Consider the following 25,466-nt stretch of genomic DNA (forward strand, 5'->3'; position numbering starts at 1 on the left):
CCTGAACCCACCAGTTGCTGCTTTAGCTACACAAAAATAGCGGTACACTCACGATACTGACTTTTTTTTTTTTTCATTTTAAGAAAGTGAGATAACTAGGTATGCATTCAGAGTTCACACACACAAAAGAAGTCAGGACTGCAGTTCTCAGGAAGCCCTTTATTCAGTCAAGGCATTAAAGGAGAAACTAGTGGCTATTCACCATGCTTTTCTTCTTGAGGTGGTTCATACTGAGCCAGCTGTGGAGTTAAAAAGAGGAACTTAGTTAGTGGCAGCTTTCTCAATAAACTTTCCATATTAAGATAAGTGGAAAAAAACATTTTCTCCCAGTAACGCTGCACTTATCTTGTGCATTCTAATTCACCACTGATATTTATGCAAGTCCATTTTCAAGTTAGACAACAAAATAATCCTTCGCTCAAAACACTGACTTGCTGCACTGTCTAATCCTGCAGCTATAAAAAGGAGGCTTTGCAAATACACTTTTAAACATCAGTCTTGCACTTAGTTTTTAAACTGTTTCTCACTCTGCATCTTAGGAAGTACTTTTCATCAAAAATGGCACCCGATACTGATTAATATCTTATATTCTTTGACTTTTACCAGAATATGATTGAACGAAGCAGTTGTCATAGCAACAGTATCCAAACCAACATCTCCTGAAATCATTCCAGTTTTCACTATGTTTTCTGGACAGTATGGCCCAGGAAAGTGTGCATTAAAGTACGACCTTTACTTGGAAAGTTATTGCCAAGAATACATTTGCAACTGAAATCAAGTAAACACCTTCATGAAAGACAAGCCCAAGCTTCAAAAAACAGCTCAAATGTTAGGACCGAGCCTCTGGAATTTGCCAGTCTAGTTTTCCCCACTTAAGATTCTTCACTTAGCAATTTGTGGGAGAAGGAAGTCAAAAAATTTTAAACCAAAACAGATTAAAATACCAATGTGTTCCTTGCAGCAATACTTAATTAAATCAAGTCACTAGGCTACTAGCAAGAGCTGCTCAATCAGCATTTTGTGAAACCACAAAAGACTACCAGCATACAAACTGAAGTCCGTTTCCTTTTCCATGAAGGACGTAACTACTCTTCCTCCTCCCACAGACACCGGAATTCCATGAGATTCTGACCAGTAAATGTAAGGAAAAAGAACAGATCACACAACAATCCAACTGAGGTGGAACACCTATTAGGACATGACTCAAGTTACCGATAAATGCATGATTAAAGGGACGTATTTTGTGCGACGGGACTGCTGAAAAAAGGCTAAACGCTGGTCTACTCTGTATTCCTTCAGTGTGAACTTCTACTGTGTTTCAGAAACACAGGTAGAAGATAATGGAAAGAAAGAAACACAAATACATTAATATTGGAAAACAAGTGAAGCAAGAGTGAACGTTCAAAGAGGGACAAAGCTCAAAACACAAGAAGTAAGAGAATAGTGCTTGTGAAACAGTTTTGAGGTACCAATATTTTTCAATTACAAGCCATAGGCTAGTTCTACCGTTTAAGAAATTATGAGGTTGTGGGGTGGGGAATAACAGTTCAAAAAAAAGTTATTTGGTACCAGGAGCTAGCATCAGTGTGCGCTCCGATAGGCAAGTTCCAAAGTCCCTGAAACACAGCACGTCAAGATACGTGTTCTTAGTAAGCAGAAAGTTTCCCTTTTGAAAAAGCAGCAGCAAATACTGCAGGTATACCTCAAAACATATATCAAGTAACCCAAAGATTATGGAACAAGTTTTGACTTCTTTAAAAGATGTTTTTCTTCTGAAGACCCAAGTTAGGGTACTTTCACACATCCACTATCAGTTGCATTTTTAAGTCAACTACATCAAGCAGTCTATTGCAACACCCCCTAAACTTCAGGGTCTTGGCCATTTTTCCTAGTCAGCACAAACAAGTGTGACCACGAGGACTCCCTGGAACCACAGGAATAGGAAAAGAGCTACTGAGAAAGCAAGAGGGCACTCTAGAAGAGAAATAAAAAGGAATAATGCCCCAGAACCCCTTCTCCCCAAACTAAGGCAGCTATGTAAAAGACCTTCCCCCACATACTTTCTATCGCCTACATAAATACAGAACTTGTGGTGGTCTTTTCCTATAAAAAACTGTAGGGAAGTTCATTTATGAGAACAGCCATATTTCTCAAACAAATACACAAAAATCCATAGTGGAACGTAAGCATCGGCTATTATCCCGTACTATACTATAACACTAGAAGTGAGGGTTTGCTTCTTTAATGTTGTCAGGTTTACACTTGGTACTCTGAGGTGGGAGGAAGTTGTCCGCATCTCAGAACTGTTTCAGACAGCCTGGAGACCCATAAAAGCATAGGTTTGCATTAGCTAGCACTTCAGATCCACTCTCTTTGCAGATACAGGCACACCAGAGTTGCTTTAGTTGAAGTGAAAGTTAGTTGTTTTGCATGGATAAGGTGCCTCCACCGGCAAATCAGGTGTAGGGGCACAGAAACTAATATATACTTTTCCTCCCTCAGCCTTTTGAAAGGTTTTATGGTTATATATTAGCCTTTTTTTCCTTTTTTTTTTTTTTTTTTTTTAATTAAAAGAAAGCTCTTGTGGAAGCATGAGCTATATAATATCAAACAATTTAAAAACATCCAGATGGGATCAAATGAAGATATGAGATTAACTGACCCTTAAAAAATATATACATACATGCACATACATGTATGTTAGCAATGCCATATTACAGGAAAAGCCTCTTTCCCATCAAAAAGTCTTCACTAGGTGGAAATCAGGAAAGAGTTAATATTCCTCAGGCACTAGGCTAACAATGCAACAACATTTATTGGTTACTACACTGAAAGAAAGTTAGCTGTATTGTAAGTATCAAAGTATTCTTTTTGTTGTGAAATATGGAACTACTTAGGAACACTACGTAGACTTTTACCTTGCTTTTGAGATTTTTATTCTCTTCCAACACAGCTTCATATTTTTCTTTCATCTCTGCCACCTCACAGCGAAGTGCCTCTATTTCTGGATTTTCAGGAGCTGAAGCTCCTAGACGATGTTTCAGAAAGCTGATATTTAGATGTTAAGTATTTCTTCAGTTAGACAGCATAACTGGATTTTAGTTTTAACGTGCGATTAAGTTGGTGCTGGAATAAACATGCCAGAAATTGCATTAAACCATTCACATTACTACCGTATTTTTTATCCTGCAGGAGTAAGTTACAAAAATAAGAAAGCTTTTAAATTTGTCAGCAAATTCCTAAAATAAAGGCATCACTGAATACAAGACAAATGCGAATGTTTTGCTACACCCACCTTATTTTTTTTAATGCAAAGGACGGTAGCATATCAGCTTATGTTTTGAAGAGTAAAAAAAAAAAGAAAAAAGAATAAGCAATGGGAGAAGAAATAGCCAAAAAAGCAGGCTGCTTAGAAACAGCAAGAAACAAAAGCTTTGCTTTTTTTTTTTTTTTTGCCCTTTTGTGTTAAAAATAAAAGAGAGAGAGAGAGAGAGAGAGGGACAGACAGACAGACAGACACACACACACACACACACACACACACACACCAGTGTCAGGAAATAGAAGAGACATCAGAAACCACAGATACAGTATGTAATCAAGTCTGATGTTGCGGGTCTCCTACAACATTCTGTAATAGCCTGAAACTTATTTTTGTAACTGCTGTCATACTGATGTGCATGGCTCTCTTACATCCTGCCAGAGTTCCTGTTAGCTCTCTGCCCAGAGAGGTTCTTAGCCAAGAGCAATTTTACATGTGCTTGTAAAACTGTTCGGTGATAAACGGCAGCCAGCAACAGAAAAACACCGGTTTGGAAATATCAGCAGCCTTAAGGTTGTTAGAAGCAGCTAGTTCAGCTTAAGAGGAGTTTCCAATCATCTGCTGTACTTTGTTGATCAAGAGCCACTTGCAAGACTGCTATTATTAACTAAAAACATGCAAGAGTTATGTTCTAAGTTTAAGTCGTCCGTACAAGTCTCTCCAGTCCATCTAGGAGTCAAAAATAATTTTGCATTAAGTCTCTATGAACAGTTCATAGAAGAGAAAAAGGATACTCCAGTGCACTGTTCGGTTTCTCTGGCTCTTCATATAAGGCTACCAACACTGGAAATAAAAAGCATTCAGCAATCGCAAGCAGTACACGAAACTTAAGTTTCAGAGCATGTACCAACAGTCAGAAACAGTCAGAAGGCATACAAGTTTGAGTTCCACATTTATAAAAAACTTCTGTTTAACTAGATTTTCACCCATTTCCTTTGACTGTACAGGCATACCTCACTTTATCGTGCTTCACTTCATTGCGCTTCGCAGATATTGCGGTCTTTACAAATTGAAGGTTTGTGGCAACCCTGCGTCAACCTCAGAAGGCTCAGGTGACGGTTAGCATTTTTTTAAGCGATAGATTATGTACTTTTTTTTTTTTTAGACATAATGCTATTGCACACTTGATAGACTACAGTATAGAGTAAACATAACCTTTATATGCATTGGGAAACCAAAAAATTAACGTGACTCGCTTTATTGCAATATTCGCTTTATTGCGGTGGTCTGGAACCGAACCCGCAACATCTCTGAGGTATGCCTGTATAAGTACAGTAACAGCTACTCAGAAGTTGCATCGATTCCCCTACCCACAGCATTAGGCTGTTCTAGCTCAGAACACAGAAACGAACAGCCTGGACAAATGTGGCATTTTCCACGTGCAACTATAGCATTAGCTCTCATCACCAAAATGGGAATTCCAACTATTTTGAGACTCTCACTTCAGAAACTATTATTTCTGCTTAGGCTAGATCTTTGAACCGCAAGACATCAGCAGCACTTCTGTAACTTTCAGTATAAAAGCAAACCTCCACCGAACACCTACAATTAGACAACTAAATGGCTACTGTCAGAGTACACGGGGTTCATCACTTCAGTAATCATCTTTATGGATCTGGGTTCTGTTGGACAGAGTGCCAGGCAGGTCAGGCACAAGCATCAGTATCCTGACAGTTTAAATAAAACAAGCCATATACATACCAACTCCATATATGGAATACTCAGTCCCGTGAATCATTAGAAAATTCCCAAATATATACTTGCCCCAAATGCACACACATAGCCATAGACGCTGTTTGCTTTTATAAATATTTTCTGAGTAATATTTACGGGGGACTTAGGTGTCCTTCTCCCAGCTTCTGATGTCCAAACTGCACAGCTACATTAGTTTAAAACCAATCACCTAAGTTAGAAACAAAAATAGTACGCCGCTGCTTGGAAGATGCGTTTTGCCATCACAGAGGATGCTTAGTACCGATACATCTACAAAGAAATCGAGTATTACATATGCTCTAGGCCAACAGTCTTAAGCACAAAACCCATTTGCTTGACACACTAGATTCGTCATTCTCTTTTTAAACAGCATACTTTTCAAGCAGAGATGTTAATGGGCTTTAACATACTATTTGAAGGGAAAAAAAAGAGAGAACAGAAGAACTTAAAGGATATTGGGCCATACAGAAAGTCAGAGGAGGCTTAAAGCATAGCATAAGTATTTGCCCTTCTCAGATATGGATACTTAGTCATTTAAATTCACAAGATTTCAGAGAAGCTCCAAGTTCTACTCAAGAAAGGATCTTTTTAAATAGAACGCTTAGAATAGAGACCACTCTATGTTTTGCCTCAAGCATTCTGGCCATGCAAGACCCCCAAATAATTCTGTTTCCAAGAGCAAGCATAGAGAGAAGTGCTCTGGTCGCATGAGAGAAGTCTCCAACGCGACAGGGAGAGGAGAAGGGAACCGCCTTTACGTTACTCCAGTATTTCCACCCTTCCCGTAACAGCCTGTCCAAAGGCAATAAACGCACGAACTCCCAGCAACGCAGTCAGCTCGCCGGAGCTGGCTGGCCACGTCTCCCCGCACGCACGGCGCGCCGCCCCGGCGCCCAGCCCGGCCCAGCTTCGCTGCCGCACGGCGCTCCCGGGCGAGCGCTGCCGCTGGCGGCCGCGGAGGGAGCTGCGGCCGGGCCTCGCCCCCCCGCGCGGAAGCGGCGCGGCGCGGCCCAGGCCCGGCACTTACCCCTGGTGAGCGTGTCCAGCACCCCCGACTTCTCCAGGTACCGGCGGAACTGCTCCCGCTTGAAGTCCGCGGCGTTGGGAAGGATGTGCACAGGTCAGAGCGCCGCGCCGTGCCGGGCCGGGCCCCGCCCCGCCCCGCTCCGCTCCGCTCCGTGCCCCTCCCGGCCCGGCCCGGCCCGCCGCCGAGACGGCACGGCGAGCCGGGCTAGGCGGGACCTGGCCCGCTCCGCGGCCTCCTGGCGACGCGGCGGCGGCCGCCGGGGCCCGCGCGCTTCCTCCTACCTTGTAACGCGACATCGAGCCCGCCCAGCTCCAACGCCAACGGCGCCTGCGCGCCTGCGCCCTCGGCCTTTACGGCGCGAGGGCTTCCCGGCGGTCACCATGGCGACGGGGCCTGCGGCCAGGCCCGGCCCGGCCCTCCGCCTCGCACTGACTCCGCCCGCCCGCCCGCCCGCGCCGCCCCCGCGCGCCGCTCGGCGCTTAGCCCGGCGCGGGCCCCGGCCGCCCTCCCCGCTCCGAGGGGCATCGAAGAGCCACGCGCCGTGAAATCTTCCCGTCCAAAAGCAAGTCCACTTCCCCGGGCCTATCTGTAAAGTAGGAATAATTATGTTTTTTTCTTTTGGTGAGACACAGCGATACCAACGGACAAAAAATCCGGTTCTTGTTGTCACCATAAAAAAGAACCTATTTTACAATGTTATGCCTGCAGTTTCAGGGTCTTTTTCCACTTCTTTTTCTTCAGTGTCTCCGGTTTGCACTGGAATAAAATTAAAATTTCCTATTGGCAAGGCACTGCGATGAAACAGTTTTTGACACATGTCCCCTCCCCCCAAAGAAAAAAGCAAATAAAAATCCCCTATCGACAGCAGGAAGAAAACAGATTATTTGGTATCTTATCTTTAACCAACAGAACTTTGAATGACAAATTCTGTTTGTGAGCATCTGAATGCTAATGTTTCTATTATTTAGATAGTGGAAGAAGAGTGCATTAAATACTAGGCTTTTTAATACAGGCACATTAAATGCAAATATGCATTAACACAAATTTACGTGCCCACTGAAAATTTTACACCAGAAGATGCAAAGAGTAAAGCTACAATAGCAGTATTAATTTGGATATATATTTTTAGACTGTGTTTGTGTCTAATTTTGTTCAGTTTAAATATTATCGCCTGTAGTTTTAATCCTTGTATTTCGCTAGGCCCGAAGTTTTAACTTGGACTTTCCTTACTTTGCCTAATATGTGGATTTATAGGATTTACATTTTCCTCTTTAGGTGCAAGGGTAATGGAAAAGCTTATACACTGGGGTTTAAGTCATCTTTTTATTAAAAAAAAAAAAGTAAATACAGTGTTTAACGGTTGCTTAGCTAATAAGCAAAGCTCTACACAACTTTGTTATCTATGTGAAAGAGCTGGTTAAAGTTGAATAATTTAGCTACTCTTCAAAGTAGCTGTTACTTATGTTGCGATGTCCAGTCATTCTCGTAGCATTCACTGGTGTTATTTACTTGTTAATTCACACTAAATTTGAAGATCAGCGGGGGCACACCTGCTGCTGGCATTACTTGACAACGATATTCGCCTAGACGGAGGGAAAGGCTGAGGACTGTCGCAGTTTCTACTTTGTTTGGATTCTGAGCTCACCTCTCCGACGGAGTCGGGAGCGTCTGGTCAGCTGAGGTTTTTTGAGTCTGTTTTGGAAGTAGCATGGCTTTTGCTCGCACTGAAACTGCTCGGTCTTCTGTCGCCATTCTTTTGGAGAGAATTTGTTGAGGGCCCTGCACTCTCAACCACTGCAGAGCAGTTCCATGAGGTGCTGACTCCACGTTGTCTTCCTAAACTGTTAATAGGAAGGGGATCAGACTGCAGTGAAGTTTGAGATGGCGTTTCAGCAAAGCTTCTCAAGCACATGCTTGAAGCTGCATCTGCACTCTGAGTACAAACAAGGAAATGTTTCTTTTCAGCTTCTTTTTGAGAATCATTTTCTTCAGTAATTAGCTCCCTAATTAAGCCTTCATTATTATTTGTGCTAGTATTTTGAATCTGATTGTCTAAAGCATTTGTAGCTGGCCTCTGCTCTGGCAGTTTATTTTCCTGATTGTGATGGGCGTAATTGTTGCTACTTTCTGCACGGTTATTCTGAATAGACTGAAACACGGCACGTTCAAAAGGTGTAACCAGTAAGTGCAGAAGGAAGAGTTTTTTGTGGAGTTGCAGATATTCCCAAAGGAGAGCGTGGTATTGCAGAGTATTTCTTAGATTTATTTACGTAGAAGTCATCGAGGTCATCCTTGTTTTTATCCTGTCCACAGAGTCCCATTTTAATTTTTCTGAATCCTAGGTGGATAATTTCTAAGATGTTTAAGAGCAATGACACAGTTGCTATTGACTGCATAAATAATATGAACACTGTCTTTTCTGTTGGTCTTGATACAAAGCAGTCAACTATGTTTGGACATGGATCTCTCTGACATTTATAAAGGGGATCTAGCTGAAAACCATACAGAAGATACTACCCAATCATAAAGCCGGCTTGCACTGCAGATCTAGTAAAAATACGTATCGCGTAAGTGCAGACCAAAGAGCCTCTCGGGGTGCTTTGTTTAGCTTTCTTTGATCCAACTGCCGGAGTTCTCTCTCCAGCCTTTTTCGATTTTCAGTCATTTCTAATTCAGTGCTTTCAAGTTCCACTCTGACCTGAGCTTTCTTTTTTTGCCTCTCTTTTTCTAAGGCTCTTAGTCTGTATAAAGCATGACCCATATACACCAAGGAAGGGGAAGACACGAATATAACTTGCAAGACCCAATATCTTATTAGAGCGCTAGGAAAGGCCTCATCATAGCACACATTTCTGCAACCAGGTTGCTCGGTATTGCATATAAATTCTGGTTGTTCATCATTCCAAACATCCTCAGTTGCCACCCCAAGAACAAGCATTCGAAATATGAAGAGGATAGTTAGCCAAATCTTTCCAATAATAGTAAAATGAATGTGGACCTCCTCTAAAATGCCACCGAGGAAATTCCAGTCTCCCAGGGTCATTCTGCCATCTTAACACTAAAATGTATGAGAGAAAAAAGAAACATCGCATATTGTAAAAGCTGCAGTCCTTCCTTAATGTATTACCAAGAAAATTCCGCTAGAAGAACCATCATCAGTACTTTTTTAAGATAAATGAATTTAAAAAAATGACACTTTCTTTACAAAAATCTGCAACGTTAAAGGCCCGTGGCATCCAATGAAAAGTTATAACCCCTGCCATCTTCCATCTGTGTGAGCCAATTTCATATTTTAAAACAGTTTATTTCACTAAGGGAGCAATTACAGGAATGCAAGCTTTGCACATTGAACTTATATTTGCTAGGGATGGAGGGAGGAGAAAATCAATCTGTTGTTCAGTTTGCTATGGCTCCTAGCACAATTTAATTATAGCCAAATTATTATTTCCAGTGAAAGAATCTTGTTAACAAAAAGCTAGAAATGAAATAAATACAGAGTTCTGACTTCTTTCAGATTATTTTCTCTTTCCCCTTTCCAGCCCCTTTTCTTCCAAACTGTCAGAACAATCTCAGCTTCAGACTGTTGTCAACCGACAGAAGATGGTTTATACTTTTATTCGGGGAAGACATTTCTTATGGAAATTTATGTCACCACAAATGGATTCAGAATATGCACCGTAGCCAAACCCACTTGGCTAATGAATGGCACAACTATAGATATAGATTTTCTGTGAGCGCATCTATCGAGGCATCGGTATTCTTCTTCACTCTTTTAATCAGTGGCTATAAAAGTACTAACTTTCAGATGAAATTTTAGTTTATTTGCATATCTCAACAGCAAAGAACACTCAGCTTGCCTGTGCAAAAGTTAAGAAGGTACACCCTTACAAATACTATGCAATGTACATTTTTGCTGAAAATCTCTTCTATTGGAACAGCTTCTCATCGTACTTGTGATGTAAAAACTCAGCAATAGTGTTTTTGATCCCTCCGAGCTGCCCCGCTTTCCATACGCAGCATCTGTCCTTCTATTCTACAGTTCTTGACCTCTCATTTATTCTCCTTATGCCATCTTTCTTGTCATACTGACTTAAAATATCCCTAAACCTCACAACTGTTCTATTCTACTTTTCCAGTCCATTTAATTCAGTATTTCTCTTTAGGAGCAAGTCATTAGAAATGGAACCGAGGTTCCCCCTTCATAATGGTACGATTCTATTGTGTCTCCATACAGGATGGTGAAGAGGGAGCTACTGGAACCAAATGTATACTCCCTATCCTAAATTGCTCTTCACCGAGTTTAAAAAGGAAAAGATTCATGCGGAAGAGGAAGAAGCGGAACAGTCGTGGCAGAAGTTTTGGAGACCGGAGGTACGTTGTTACAGTAAACGACACCTTTAAAGAGTCTTCCTGGCAGCTGTGGATAGACTGCAGCTTGTAAGCTGAGCTGATGCAAAAATATATTTAACATAGCTTTAACTGAAAATTTCTTGAGCCGATCAGACCATTACAGTACATGTTGGGAGTGATGGCAGGCTGGGGAACACACTTTTGAATGTTTCGCAGCCTGGCAAATGCTTGCAAAAATGTTGTGGGGAAGGGATGGAAACAGGCCTCCTTTTTGAAAAAGGAGGATAGGGAAGGAAATTTCCTTTTTTTCTGTGCAAAGATGTTCCTGGAGCTAGTATCGGCACCATAAGGGCCAAGGATATGGACTTGTTACGCAGACCTGGTAATAATGTGTTACTTCCGCTGCTAGGATCGATAATAGCTGAGAAGTATATCTACCGCTGTAACACTCCTTTAGGTTATTCTCATCAGTGCACTGCGACAGTGTATTACTGATACAAACAGCCTGTATAGGATAAATAAACTTCCTCTGCTGAAAACTCAAAACAGCGAATCAATATCTTTGAATTTTGGTGCTGAAGATCAGTCGATAGGTCATGTCCGATTTCATAGTTAAATGACAGCTAACCCAGAAGTAATCGATCGTTTCTGCAAGCTATTGGTTTGTCTACGGAGAGCCATTTCTAATAAGTGCTTAAAGCAAGTTTCTAAACACGTATTTCTGCCAGAAGAATTTTACTGTTGGTTAAAAAGATTCTTAATCCGTTGAAGTGGCTTCTCCCCCCTCCCATCCCTGACGCTGAAGCGATCTTTGTTTGAAAATCTTAAGTATTAGATGAGAATGAACTATGGATTCTGAGGAGCTACTTGTTTTGTAAAAGATTTATGTTAAGAGGAACATTTAACAATGTGCACATAATATTCAAAAATGCATTATCTCATTTAAAAAGGTATTTCGGTCAAATGACATCTTGACAAGTCCGTTGGGAAAATTCAGAAAATTTATTCGAGTGCCGATGCCAATTTTGTAGCGGTGATGCTGCTCTTTTACTTTAGCCCAGATATTCTGTGAATATTTATGGAACTGTCATACCAACATTCAGTATTTATTAACAAAATACTTAGTGATGCAAGAACAAAATACTCAGTTTTCTCCCAGGTCTAGAAGCTAGCTTGCTTGCTTTTTGGGTTGCTTGTTTTTGATATTAAATATCCCCCAAACTTTATCTAACTGCTATATTGATTATGTTTTCTTAGCTCAAGGTCAAACACCATAAAAATCATTCCGTCATGGAAAAATTCTCTTAAGATCAAGAGCTTTTTGCTCCTGCTCATCAATAATGTGCACTTTATAATGTACAACTGATTTTTATTTTCTGCTGTATTTGTCTGACCCACAATGGCCATCTAGATAACTAGGGGCACAAACATCACTTTGATATATTCGGGATAATGCAGACTCACTCCTATCATTTTCTTTCAATAGTGAATTTAGGATCACAAATAATAAACTGCAATAATGAGTAATTTGGATGACCGTACAACTCAGTATTGTCTTTACGAGTGCAAAATCTAGCAGTAGTGTTTGAAGGCAGACCACAGAATAACGTTTAAAGGCAAAGGCATGCATTCTTCACCTTTGACTGTTTTCCGTGCTAGTTTATAAAATCACTTTTTATTTCTAAGATATACATGCAGTTTGGTAGGTGCAGATTTGTATTTTCACTTACACGAGCATTATTTGAGAAGACTTGCAAACTTTTATCCAAAAGTGTTTTTTTTTTCATCTCAAATGACTTATTTTTAAACTTATATGGCACACAGCATTTCCACTTAGACTTCCCTTAAGCTGACGACATTTAAAGTCCCATCCATACCACTACAAAACATCCAATCTGATGAGCCTCAGCACATTTAAAGAAAAGACTGTTGCTTTTCACTGAAAGATGCAGCTGGATAACTGCATTAGCATGGGTTGTTTTTGAGCAGGAGAGAATGGGAGATGATAGGGTATGGCACTTTTGGAGAAGCTGTGGAGGATGAGTTTGTGTGGAACTTGTAAAAGAGTGAGGTTTGCTTTAGAGTCAGTAAGAAAGGTTTGGATATTTTCCCCAAAATAGCAAAGGCAAAGGGAAAAATATATATATATCTGATTAGGACAAGAAGAAAAAATACTCGAAAAGTTCAAGAGGCAATGAAAGCAGTCAAAGAAAAGCTCTGAAGTCCTCCACCCTGTCGTAAGGATCCGGAGGCTCTTTTGTATAAAACCGTTACCTAACACGGACGACCCTGAGGACTAGAGAAGCAGACAAAGAGAAGAGAATTCAGATAGGATTTAAGGATGTGGGAAGGAAGGAGAAAATGCACCCACCTGCTGAAAAGGGGTATCTAGACAGCAGATCCAGAGGTTTGAAGTAGGACCCCGAAAGCCAACAACCGTGCAGACAAAGCAGAAGGGACTAGTTAACAGAGAAAAGAGCTGTAAAACAGCCTGGCCACACTAAAGGAGTACGAGAAATGTACAAAACCTGAAAATATTATAAAAAGAAAGACAGCCCCACAGGAGGCTGGAGACAACACTAGAGAGAACTACAGCCTGATGAAAACAGAGACAAAACACTGAAGAGCTAAAGAAAGAATGTAAGGAAAAGCAATGGAGGGGACTAGAAATTTGCAGTTATACAGGTAAGAGGCATCCTTCTGTGATCAGAGTTTTCTTATTAAAAAGGATAAAATAGAGCAATAAAATGGATCCTGAGAATGGAGGCTATGTTGACTTTCAGAAGCAAGGGTACAAGATGTGCACCTCAGGCTGAGAGGTCTCTGCAGGAAGAGGCTTTGGATCCTCCTCCAAGGTGAGACGGGTGTCACTGCAAGGTCCCATTGGAGAAGACCTTTGCAGCACGACAGAGAATCTAGAGAAACACAAGCAACTGCGGTGACTTAATGCAGCCAATTGTCTAATTTCAACATCTGAGCAGATGGGGCTTTGACGTGAAAAATACCAAGAAATATTTCATTGGCTGTTTAACTGTGGCATATCGCATTATACCTTGTAAAATAGCCTTTGTTTTTCTGATTATTCTTTGGGATCTTCCAAAATAAGAAAAGGATACTGAGAAAGTACCCCCAAATAATATTTAGTGATACTGTACAAGGTAGTTAGTAATACAAAATGAGCAACAGTGATTATTTAAAAGCAACCACAATTCATCATTTAACTTACCAATCTATAAAATAGTTTGAAAGTTTATATAAGAATTTAGAGACATTATTTGCTTACTTATATTTTACGCAAGATTTGCTTGCTGCCTCCCTTAATGTTTTCGTTAATAGTTCTCTTGTGGTAGGTGGAACTTAGTTTGCCAGAGAAAGAGACATTGAGAAATACAGCCAATATCACAAAGAGAAAATAAGCAGGAACGGTGACCCAAAATCTCAGATCCTTTATAAAATTTTTTAACAAAGCAGCTGCAAATAAAATAGCCTGTGGACATCCCAGCTACACCTGCTACATAAGCCACAAAAGACATCCCCCCCCCCCCCAAGAGGAAAGTAAACTTAACTTACATTTCAAAGTAATGGGGTTTTAGCACTAATCACAAGAATCTAAATGCACTCAGTAAATTTTGCTTTAACCTCAGCACACAGCTGAGTAGCAGGAATAGAATCTTTAGATATTTATCTTCATGTGTTTAGAAATAACCTTCTGTGCTGCAGAGGTAGTTTTGCACTGTCACAGCAAGTTGTCCCGCCCTGCTAACTTTCTTCTGGGACCGGGTCAAGACTGAGTTCCTCAAAGCCTCCAGCCCCCTTAAAAGTTTTAACCTGCTAGCTGGGAACAAGAAAATTTCTCTTTCTCAGTATTCACCTTTTGACATTCCCATTATTGCAAGGAAGAGTCGAGTGAAAAGAAGAAAAACCCAGATCAAAGCAACAACAAAAAACCCCCACAACCTTCATTCCAGAGTCAAATTTGCAATGAGAATCTTTGAGTCTGTTCTTGTCCAATTCCAGTTGGACATAACTCAAGAATTTCATTTTTTTCCCCATTGCTTTAACTTTTTTACTTTGTACTTTAGCTGACTCTGAAAGCACAGCCTCTGACCACTGCTGAACCACAAAATTAAATTAAAGCACAGGGAGTAAACAGGGAGAAGAAATGGATGGGTTCTGTGGATTTCTCTGTCAGCTGCTGTTCCCGTGATCATCTTATCTTATCCTGCGCTACGAGAAGAGCCGTTGGGAGGTGGAGTCACTTTAACATCGGATCAGACTGCTGTGTCCTCTCAACAAGTAGTAGAAAATTAGATCAATAGCATGAGCCCATTCTTTGCTAAGCAGCTGGATTGCTGAATTAATCTGTAGTACGGAAACTAAGCTGTTTTTTAATCTTCTGCTGTCCCACTATGAAGTTAAACAGCAATGCCTGAAACCAGCATAGATCAGTGCAGATGCTGGGCTTCATAGGCATTTAGTTTACCGCTGTTATATGCATCTAGCAGCTAAGTCAGACATTTGCGACGAAAATCGTTATCAGCCTTGGAATTACCTGTGTCTAGCAAAAAGGAAAATCTCAGGCGGGACAGAGATTTTCTAAAATGGGTGTTTAATTTTTCATTCTTCCCTATCTCTATCATATAGTGTCACTTTTCCAGGTAAAGTATAATAGCAGCACTTCTCCTGAAGTTTCATATCAAGGCTCCTAGAGAGCAGTGGCAGTCAATAGAATGAAGAGAATATGTTTTTGAGCTGGTATGAGCTGTTTTAAAAACTGCCTACTGGTATAGGGATTTATTTATTTATTTTTCAATTTAAATAGATTGACAGTCCTCACCCTGAACCTATAGGAAGGCAATGAGAAAAATTTGCTCTTTTTTTTCCCTTGTATTTGCTAATTGTACTAAATTAGTTTACTGATGGAAAACAAATTATATAAACCTGTATGGATGGTTCCAAATCACTGAACACTGCGGGTGAAAGGGATCGTTGGTGACTGCATTCAAAAAAGTCATTGTTATGCTGCACAGCCGCAGGCTTCATGCGTCTTTGGTAGTAAATAAACTGAAACATTTCACTCTAGCAAATGCAGTTCAGCGATTTCATGGACCTGGAATAAATGTTTTGTCATAATATCTATTTTCCATTTATACAGTGCTAGTTCCACTCCCTTTTCCCCTACTTCAAACTTGGTCTGTTTGAAAGTTTGGTGGTTTTAACTGAGTCCAAGTGATACATACCAATCTTCTGATCCTGAAGTGGGAGCCATAAAATGGGATGTCAGATGGGCTGCAGCACGATAGAGTGATGTACTTCATTCATGGACTCTCTCGTGTGCTCAGGAAGCACAGTGATGAGAGTAGTATCAGTGTCTGTCTACAGAAACAGACAGACATAATGAAGGTTTGATGCCGTTTGTAATTTCAGTGGCTTCCTGACCATTTATCATAACAGTACATTGGCTCTTTTTGGCAGCCACAAGCAATCCTAAACTTCTCATCTTTTGTAGGGAAGTGAGGGAGATGGAAAACCCTTGATGCAGTAGCCACAGAAGCTGATCCGCCACCAAGCGAGCACACGGTCAACAGAACGCATGGGCGTATATGCAGAGGGCCGAAAAGACAGAAGAATCGAGTCAGATTTATGAGGTCAGTTTTCCCAGCCGATAACGTCCAGATTGCTGTCTGCCCTGTTATAACCTTCTTGTGTTTAAATGGATGCGAAACAGATAATCCAGCCTTTGGTGGGAGCAACAGTGATAAAAGGCAAATATTTCTATAGCCGCACAAGATTATTTCTCCAATTGAGCAGAAAGTATTGGCTTGAAGATTGCTAAAGAGGTCATAGTATTTTTATACTGGCTGTGTGTGAATATAAATTTTCTCAGTCCAGGGGAAGGGATAGAGTACACTTGCTTAGTAAGCTATAGCAGGAAGGATATTTTCATCTTCTTACCGTAATGCAATGATGGCAGATTTGTCCTGAGCCAGATGCATGTAAATGACATCTACTCTTCAAACATGGGATCAAAATCACAGCCGCAGCACATAATGCTAGGCCAGGAAATGCCAATTTCATGGAAAAAGGGAATGTGTTCGCAGATCCGCACAGACTGCCTCCTGAAGGGCCAGCTGTAGCTGTTTAAAAGACTGTTCGGTAAAATGGGGCAATAATTTTAAGGATTTTTCAACCTATCATGTATAATAACTGACCAGGTTGCTTTTCCAGGTCATAGCAGCCTCAGTGCCTCCATGGCCAGTGGCAGGCTCCTGGCTGCTGGCTGTGCTTGTGAGGTCACAGCAGCCTCAGTGCCTGACAGGTTGGAGGAAGGCTGATGTCTGCTGGCTGTGCTTGTGAGGTCACAGCAGCTCCAGTGCCTCCTAGGCCAGTGGCAGGCTGCTGGCTGCTGGCTGTGCTTGTGAGGTCAGAGAAGCCTCAGTGCCTCCAAGGCGAATGGAAGGCTCCTGGCTGCTGGCTGTGCTTGTGAGGTCACAGCAGCCTCAGTGCCTGATAGGTTAGAGGAAGGCTGATGTCTGCTGGCTGTGCTTGTGAGGTCACAGCAGCCTCCGTGCCTCATACCCCAGTGGCAGGCTCCTGGCTGCTGGCTGTGCTTGTGAGGTCACAGCAGCCTCAGTGCCTGATAGGTTAGAGGAAGGCTCCTGGCTGCTGGCTGTACTTGTGAGGTCACAGCCGCCTCCGTGCCTCATACCCCAGTGGCAGGCTTCTGGCTGCTGGCTGTGCTTGTGAGGTCACAGCAGCCTCAGTGCCTGATAGGTTAGAGGAAGGCTGATGTCTGCTGGCTGTGCTTGTGAGGTCACAGCAGCCTCCATGCCTCCTAGGCCAGTGGCAGGCTCCTGGCTGCTGGCTGTGCTTGTGAGGTCACAGCAGCCTCCGTGCCTCCTAGACCAGTGGCAGGCTCCTGGCTGCTGGCTGTGCTTGTGAGGTCACAGCAGCCTGAGTGTCTCATAGGTTAGTGGCAGGCTCCTGGCTGCTGGCTGTGCTTGTGAGATGACAGCAGCCTCAGTGCCTCCAAGGCGAATGGAAGGCTGGTGGCTGCTGGCTGTGCTTGTGAGGTCACAGCAGCCTCAGTGCCTGACAGGTTGGAGGAAGGCTGATGTCTGCTGGCTGTGCTTGTGAGGTCACAGCAGCCTGAGTGCCTCCTAGGAAAGTGGCAGGCTCATGGATTCTCCCTCTCCTTCTGAGAACACAGCAGCCTCCGTGCCTCATACCCCAGTGGCAGGCTCCTGGCTGCTGGCTGTGCTTGTGAGGTCACAGCAGCCTCTGTGCCTCATAGGTTAGAGAAAGGCTGATGTCTGCTGGCTGTGCTTGTGAGGTCACAGCAGCCTCAGTGCCTCCTAGGCCATTGGCAGGCTCCTGGCTGCTGGCTGTGCTTGTGAGGTCACAGTAGCCTCAGGGCCTCCTAGGCCAGTGGCAGGCTCCTGGCTGCTGGCTGTGCTTGTGAGGTCACAGCAGCCTGAGTGTCTCATAGGTTAGCGGCAGGCTCCTGGCTGCTGGCTGTGCTTGTGAGGTCACAGCAGCCTCAGTGCCTCCGAGGCTAGACGCAGGCTCCTGGCTGCTGGCTGTGCTTGTGAGGTCACAGCAGCCTCCCTGCCTCCAAGGCCAGTGGCAGGCTCCTGGCTGCTGGCTGCGCTTGTGAGGTCACAGCAGCTTCAGTGCCTCCTAGGCCAGTGGCAGGCTGCTGGCTGCTGGCTGTGCTTGTGAGGTCACAGCAGCCTCAGTGCCTCCAAGGCGAATGGAAGGCTGCTGGCTGCTGGCTGTGCTTGTGAGGTCACAGCAGCCTCAGTGCCTGATAGGTTAGAGGAAGGCTGCTGGCTGCTGGCTGTGCTTGTGAGGTCACAGCAGCCTCCGTGCCTCATACCCCAGTGGCAGGCTCCTGGCTGCTGGCTGTGCTTGTGAGGTCACAGCAGCCTCAGTGCCTGATAGGTTAGAGGAAGGCTCCTGGCTGCTGGCTGTACTTGTGAGGTCACAGCCACCTCCGTGCCTCATACCCCAGTAGCAGGCTTCTGGCTGCTGGCTGTGCTTGTGAGGTCACAGCAGCCTCAGTGCCTGATAGGTTAGAGGAAGGCTGATGTCTGCTGGCTGTGCTTGTGAGGTCACAGCAGCCTCCATGCCTCCTAGGCCAGTGGCAGACTCCTGGCTGCTGGCTGTGCTTGTGAGGTCACAGCAGCCTGAGTGTCTCATAGGTTAGTGGCAGGCTCCTGGCTGCTGGCTGTGCTTGTGAGATGACAGCAGCCTCAGTGCCTCCAAGGCGAATGGAAGGCTCCTGGCTGCTGGCTGTGCTTGTGAGGTCACAGCAGCCTCAGTGCCTGACAGGTTGGAGGAAGGCTGATGTCTGCTGGCTGTGCTTGTGAGGTCACAGCAGCCTGAGTGCCTCCTAGGAAAGTGGCAGGCTCATGGATTCTCCCTCTCCTTCTGAGATCACAGCAGCCTCCGTGCCTCATACCCCAGTGGCAGGCTCCTGGCTGATGACTATGCTTGTGATGTCACAGCAGCCTCAGTGCCTCCATGGCCAGTGGCAGGCTCCTGGCTGCTGGCTGTGCTTGTGAGGTCACAGCAGCCTCAGTGCCTCCTAGGCCAGTGGCAGGCTCATGGCTGCTGGATGTGCTTGTGAGGTCACAGTAGCCTCAGTGCCTCCTAGGCCAGTGGCAGGCTCCTGGCCGCTGGCTGTGCTTGTGAGGTCACAGCAGCCTCCGTGCCTCCAGGGCCAGTGGCAGGGTCCTGGCTGCTGGCTGTGCTTGTGAGGTCACAGCAGCCTCAGTGCCTCCGAGGCCAGTGGCAGGCTCCTGGCTGCTGGCTGTGCTTGTGAGGTCACAGTAGCCTCCGTGCCTCATAGGCCAGTGGCAGGCTCCTGGCTGCTGGCTGTGCTTGTGAGGTCACAGCAGCCTCAGTGTCTCCTAGGCCAGTGGCAGGCTCCTGGCTGCTGGCTGTGCTTGTGAGGTCACAGCCGCCTCCCTGCCTCATAGCCCAGTGGCAGGCTCCTGGCTGCTGGCTGTGCTTGTGAGGTCACAGCAGCCTCCCTGCCTCCGAGGCCAGTGGCAGGCTCCTGGCTGCTGGCTGTGCTTGTGAGGTCACAGCAGCCTCAGTGCCTCCTAGGCCAGTGGCAGGCTCCTGGCTGCTGGCTGTGCTTGTGAGGTCACAGCAGCCTCAGTGCCTCCTAGGCCAGTGGCAGGCTCCTGGCTGCTGGCTGTGCTTGTGAGGTCACAGCAGCCTCTGTGCCTCATAGGTCAGCGGCAGGCTGCTGCCTGCTGCCTGTGCTTGTGAGGTCACAGCAGCCTCAGTGCCTCCTAGGCCAGCGGCAGGCTCCTGGCTGCTGGCTGTGCTTGTGAGGTCACAGCAGCCTCAGTGCCTCCGAGGCCAGTGGCAGGCTCCTGGCTGCTGGCTGTGCCTGTGCAGTCACAGCAGCCTCAGTGCCTCCTAGGCCAGTGGCAGGCTCCTGGCTGCTGGCTGTGCTTGTGAGGTCACAGCAGCTTCAGTGCCTCCATGGCCAGTGGCAGGCTCCTGGCTGCTGGCTGTGCTTGAGAGGTCAGAGAAGCTTCCGTGCCTCCAAGGCGAATGGAAGGCTCCTGGCTGCTGGCTGTGCTTGTGAGGTCACAGTAGCCTCAGTGCCCTGTAGGCCAGTGGCAGGCTCCTGGCTGCTGTCTGTGCTTGTGAGGTCACAGCAGCCTCAGTGCCTCACAGGCCAGTGGCAGGCTCCTGGCTGCTGGCTGTGCTTGTGAGGTCACAGCAGCCTCAGTGCCTCCAAGGCCAGTGGCAGGCTCCTGGCTGCTGGCTGTGCTCGTGAGGTCACAGCAGCCTCCGTGCCTCATAGGTCAGCGGCAGGCTGCTGGCTGCTGGCTGTGCTTGTGAGGTCACAGCAGCCTCAGTGCCTCCAAGGCGAATGGAAGGCTGGTGGCTGCTGGCTGTGCTTGTGAGGTCACAGCAGCCTCAGTGCCTGATAGGTTAGAGGAAGGCTGCTGGCTGCTGGCTGTGCTTGTGAGGTCACAGCAGCCTCCGTGCCTCATACCCCAGTGGCAGGCTCCTGGCTGCTGGCTGTGCTTGTGAGGTCACAGCAGCCTCAGTGCCTGATAGGTTAGAGGAAGGCTCCTGGCTGCTGGCTGTACTTGTGAGGTCACAGCCGCCTCCCTGCCTCATAGCCCAGTGGCAGGCTCCTGGCTGCTGGCTGTGCTTGTGAGGTCACAGCAGCCTCCCTGCCTCCGAGGCCAGTGGCAGGCTCCTGGCTGCTGGCTGTGCTTGTGAGGTCACAGCAGCCTCAGTGCCTCCTAGGCCAGTGGCAGGCTCCTGGCTGCTGGCTGTGCTTGTGAGGTCACAGCAGCCTCAGTGCCTCCTAGGCCAGTGGCAGGCTCCTGGCTGCTGGCTGTGCTTGTGAGGTCACAGCAGCCTCTGTGCCTCATAGGTCAGCGGCAGGCTGCTGGCTGCTGGCTGTGCTTGTGAGGTCACAGCAGCCTCAGTGCCTCCTAGGCCAGCGGCAGGCTCCTGGCTGCTGGCTGTGCTTGTGAGGTCACAGCAGCCTCAGTGCCTCCGAGGCCAGTGGCAGGCTCCTGGCTGCTGGCTGTGCCTGTGAGGTCACAGCAGCCTCAGTGCCTCCTAGGCCAGTGGCAGGCTCCTGGCTGCTGGCTGTGCTTGTGAGGTCACAGCAGCTTCAGTGCCTCCATGGCCAGTGGCAGGCTCCTGGCTGCTGGCTGTGCTTGAGAGGTCAGAGAAGCTTCCGTGCCTCCAAGGCGAATGGAAGGCTCCTGGCTGCTGGCTGTGCTTGTGAGGTCACAGTAGCCTCAGTGCCCTGTAGGCCAGTGGCAGGCTCCTGGCTGCTGTCTGTGCTTGTGAGGTCACAGCAGCCTCAGTGCCTCACAGGCCAGTGGCAGGCTCCTGGCTGCTGGCTGTGCTTGTGAGGTCACAGCAGCCTCAGTGCCTCCAAGGCCAGTGGCAGGCTCCTGGCTGCTGGCTGTGCTCGTGAGGTCACAGCAGCCTCCGTGCCTCATAGGTCAGCGGCAGGCTGCTGGCTGCTGGCTGTGCTTGTGAGGTCACAGCAGCCTCAGTGCCTCCAAGGCGAATGGAAGGCTGGTGGCTGCTGGCTGTGCTTGTGAGGTCACAGCAGCCTCAGTGCCTGATAGGTTAGAGGAAGGCTGCTGGCTGCTGGCTGTGCTTGTGAGGTCACAGCAGCCTCCGTGCCTCATACCCCAGTGGCAGGCTCCTGGCTGCTGGCTGTGCTTGTGAGGTCACAGCAGCCTCAGTGCCTGATAGGTTAGAGGAAGGCTCCTGGCTGCTGGCTGTACTTGTGAGGTCACAGCCGCCTCCATGCCTCATACCCCAGTGGCAGGCTTCTGGCTGCTGGCTGTGCTTGTGAGGTCACAGCAGCCTCAGTGCCTGATAGGTTAGAGGAAGGCTGATGTCTGCTGGCTGTGCTTGTGAGGTCACAGCAGCCTCCATGCCTCCTAGGCCAGTGGCAGACTCCTGGCTGCTGGCTGTGCTTGTGAGGTCACAGCAGCCTCAGTGCCTCCTAGACCAGTGGCAGGCTCCTGGCTGCTGGCTGTGCTTGTGAGGTCACAGCAGCCTGAGTGTCTCATAGGTTAGTGGCAGGCTCCTGGCTGCTGGCTGTGCTTGTGAGATGACAGCAGCCTCAGTGCCTCCAAGGCGAATGGAAGGCTCCTGGCTGCTGGCTGTGCTTGTGAGGTCACAGCAGCCTCAGTGCCTGACAGGTTGGAGGAAGGCTGATGTCTGCTGGCTGTGCTTGTGAGGTCACAGCAGCCTGAGTGCCTCCTAGGAAAGTGGCAGGCTCATGGATTCTCCCTCTCCTTCTGAGAACACAGCAGCCTCCGTGCCTCATACCCCAGTGGCAGGCTCCTGGCTGCTGGCTGGGCTTGTGAGGTCACAGCAGCCTCTGTGCCTCATAGGTTAGAGAAAGGCTCATGTCTGCTGGCTGTGCTTGTGAGGTCACAGCAGCCTCAGTGCCTCCTAGGCCATTGGCAGGCTCCTGGCTGCTGGCTGTGCTTGTGAGGTCACAGCAGCCTCAGGGCCTCCTAGGCCAGTGGCAGGCTCCTGGCTGCTGGCTGTGCTTGTGAGGTCACAGCAGCCTCAGTGTCTCATAGGTTAGCGGCAGGCTCCTGGCTGCTGGCTGTGCTTGTGAGGTCACAGCAGCCTCAGTGCCTCCGAGGCTAGACGCAGGCTCCTGGCTGCTGGCTGTGCTTGTGAGGTCACAGCAGCCTCCCTGCCTCCAAGGCCAGTGGCAGGCTCCTGGCTGCTGGCTGCGCTTGTGAGGTCACAGCAGCTTCAGTGCCTCCTAGGCCAGTGGCAGGCTGCTGGCTGCTGGCTGTGCTTGTGAGGTCACAGCAGCCTCAGTGCCTCCAAGGCGAATGGAAGGCTGCTGGCTGCTGGCTGTGCTTGTGAGGTCACAGCAGCCTCAGTGCCTGATAGGTTAGAGGAAGGCTGCTGGCTGCTGGCTGTGCTTGTGAGGTCACAGCAGCCTCCGTGCCTCATACCCCAGTGGCAGGCTCCTGGCTGCTGGCTGTGCTTGTGAGGTCACAGCAGCCTCAGTGCCTGATAGGTTAGAGGAAGGCTCCTGGCTGCTGGCTGTACTTGTAAGGTCACAGCCGCCTCCGTGCCTCATACCCCAGTGGCAGGCTTCTGGCTGCTGGCTGTGCTTGTGAGGTCACAGCAGCCTCAGTGCCTGATAGGTTAGAGGAAGGCTGATGTCTGCTGGCTGTGCTTGTGAGGTCACAGCAGCCTCCATGCCTCCTAGGCCAGTGGCAGACTCCTGGCTGCTGGCTGTGCTTGTACGTCACAGCAGCCTCAGTGCCTCCTAGACCAGTGGCAGGCTCCTGGCTGCTGGCTGTGCTTGTGAGGTCACAGCAGCCTGAGTGTCTCATAGGTTAGTGGCAGGCTCCTGGCTGCTGGCTGTGCTTGTGAGATGACAGCAGCCTCAGTGCCTCCAAGGCGAATGGAAGGCTCCTGGCTGCTGGCTGTGCTTGTGAGGTCACAGCAGCCTCAGTGCCTGACAGGTTGGAGGAAGGCTGATGTCTGCTGGCTGTGCTTGTGAGGTCACAGCAGCCTGAGTGCCTCCTAGGAAAGTGGCAGGCTCATGGATTCTCCCTCTCCTTCTGAGATCACAGCAGCCTCCGTGCCTCATACCCCAGTTGCAGGCTCCTGGCTGATAACTATGCTTGTGATGTCACAGCAGCCTCAGTGCCTCCATGGCCAGTGGCAGGCTCCTGGCTGCTGGCTGTGCTTGTGAGGTCACAGCAGCCTCAGTGCCTCCTAGGCCAGTGGCAGGCTCATGGCTGCTGGATGTGCTTGTGAGGTCACAGTAGCCTCAGTGCCTCCTAGGCCAGTGGCAGGCTCCTGGCCGCTGGCTGTGCTTGTGAGGTCACAGCAGCCTCAGTGCCTCCAGGGCCAGTGGCAGGGTCCTGGCTGCTGGCTGTGCTTGTGAGGTCACAGCAGCCTCAGTGCCTCCGAGGCCAGTGGCAGGCTCCTGGCTGCTGGCTGTGCTTGTGAGGTCACAGCCGCCTCCGTGCCTCATAGGCCAGTGGCAGGCTCCTGGCTGCTGGCTGTGCTTGTGAGGTCACAGCAGCCTCAGTGTCTCCTAGGCCAGTGGCAGGCTCCTGGCTGCTGGCTGTGCTTGTGAGGTCACAGCCGCCTCCCTGCCTCATAGCCCAGTGGCAGGCTGCTGGCTGCTGGCTGTGCTTGTGAGGTCACAGCAGCCTCCCTGCCTCCGAGGCCAGTGGCAGGCTCCTGGCTGCTGGCTGTGCTTGTGAGGTCACAGCAGCCTCAGTGCCTCCTCGGCCAGTGGCAGGCTCCTGGCTGCTGGCTGTGCTTGTGAGGTCACAGCAGCCTCAGTGCCTCCTAGGCTAGTGGCAGGCTCCTGGCTGCTGGCTGTGCTTGTGAGGTCACAGCAGCCTCAGTGCCTCCTAGGCCAGTGGCAGGCTCCTGGCTGCTGGCTGTGCTTGTGAGGTCACAGCAGCCTGAGTGCCTCCTAGGCCAGTGGCAGGCTCCTGGCTGCTGGCTGTGCTTGTGAGGTCACAGCAGCCTCTGTGCCTCATAGGTCAGCGGCAGGCTGCTGGCTGCTGGCTGTGCTTGTGAGGTCACAGCAGCCTCAGTGCCTCCTAGGCCAGCGGCAGGCTCCTGGCTGCTGGCTGTGCTTGTGAGGTCACAGCAGCCTCAGTGCCTCCGAGGCCAGTGGCAGGCTCCTGGCTGCTGGCTGTGCCTGTGAGGTCACAGCAGCCTCAGTGCCTCCTAGGCCAGTGGCAGGCTCCTGGCTGCTGGCTGTGCTTGTGAGGTCACAGCAGCTTCAGTGCCTCCATGGCCAGTGGCAGGCTCCTGGCTGCTGGCTGTGCTTGAGAGGTCAGAGAAGCTTCCGTGACTCCAAGGCGAATGGAAGGCTCCTGGCTGCTGGCTGTGCTTGTGAGGTCACAGTAGCCTCAGTGCCCTGTAGGCCAGTGGCAGGCTCCTGGCTGCTGTCTGTGCTTGTGAGGTCACAGCAGCCTCAGTGCCTCACAGGCCAGTGGCAGGCTCCTGGCTGCTGGCTGTGCTTGTGAGGTCACAGCAGCCTCAGTGCCTCCAAGGCCAGTGGCAGGCTCCTGGCTGCTGGCTGTGCTCGTGAGGTCACAGCAGCCTCCGTGCCTCATAGGTCAGCGGCAGGCTGCTGGCTGCTGGCTGTGCTTGTGAGGTCACAGCAGCCTCAGTGCCTGATAGGTTAGAGGAAGGCTGCTGGCTGCTGGCTGTGCTTGTGAGGTCACAGCAGCCTCAGTGCCTGATAGGTTAGAGGAAGGCTCCTGGCTGCTGGCTGTGCTTGTGAGGTCACAGCAGCCTCCGTGCCTCATACCCCAGTGGCAGGCTCCTGGCTGCTGGCTGTGCTTGTGAGGTCACAGCAGCCTCAGTGCCTGATAGGTTAGAGGAAGGCTCCTGGCTGCTGGCTGTACTTGTGAGGTCACAGCCGCCTCCGTGCCTCATACCCCAGTGGCAGGCTTCTGGCTGCTGGCTGTGCTTGTGAGGTCACAGCAGCCTCAGTGCCTGATAGGTTAGAGGAAGGCTGATGTCTGCTGG

General features: G+C 48.3%; 2 protein-coding genes across 2 annotated transcripts; both read right to left on the bottom strand.

The window, feature by feature from the left end:
- Positions 1–114: 114 nt before the first annotated feature.
- On the bottom strand, positions 115–6,358 carry LOC135327023 (c-Myc-binding protein-like). The gene is made up of 5 exons (XM_064504648.1): positions 6,344–6,358; positions 6,063–6,141; positions 4,057–4,105; positions 2,919–3,048; positions 115–239 (listed from the first exon to the last, which is right to left on the bottom strand). Exons 1-5 carry the CDS (start codon positions 6,356–6,358, stop codon positions 195–197), a joined length of 318 nt encoding a protein of 105 aa, XP_064360718.1. The 3' UTR covers positions 115–194.
- Positions 6,359–8,227: 1,869 nt separating this feature from the next.
- On the bottom strand, positions 8,228–9,105 carry LOC135327024 (gap junction alpha-9 protein-like). The gene is given in 2 exon segments (XM_064504649.1): positions 8,228–8,682; positions 8,685–9,105. Coding segments are annotated over 2 exon segments (876 nt in total).
- Positions 9,106–25,466: the final 16,361 nt, after the last annotated feature.

This window comes from Dromaius novaehollandiae, unplaced genomic scaffold (genome assembly GCF_036370855.1).
Source record: "Dromaius novaehollandiae isolate bDroNov1 unplaced genomic scaffold, bDroNov1.hap1 HAP1_SCAFFOLD_45, whole genome shotgun sequence".
NCBI lineage: Eukaryota > Metazoa > Chordata > Aves > Casuariiformes > Dromaiidae > Dromaius > Dromaius novaehollandiae.

Bases quoted from the DNA above. Each gene is read 5' to 3' on its own strand.
- LOC135327023 (XM_064504648.1), bottom strand. The intron at 4,106-6,062 runs GTAAGTGCCGGG...TTTTATTTCCAG, and splicing joins GCTGGACACGCTCACCAGGG to TGTTGGTAGCCTTATATGAA. The intron at 240-2,918 runs GTAAAAGTCTAC...TTAACTCCACAG, and splicing joins ATAAAAATCTCAAAAGCAAG to CTGGCTCAGTATGAACCACC.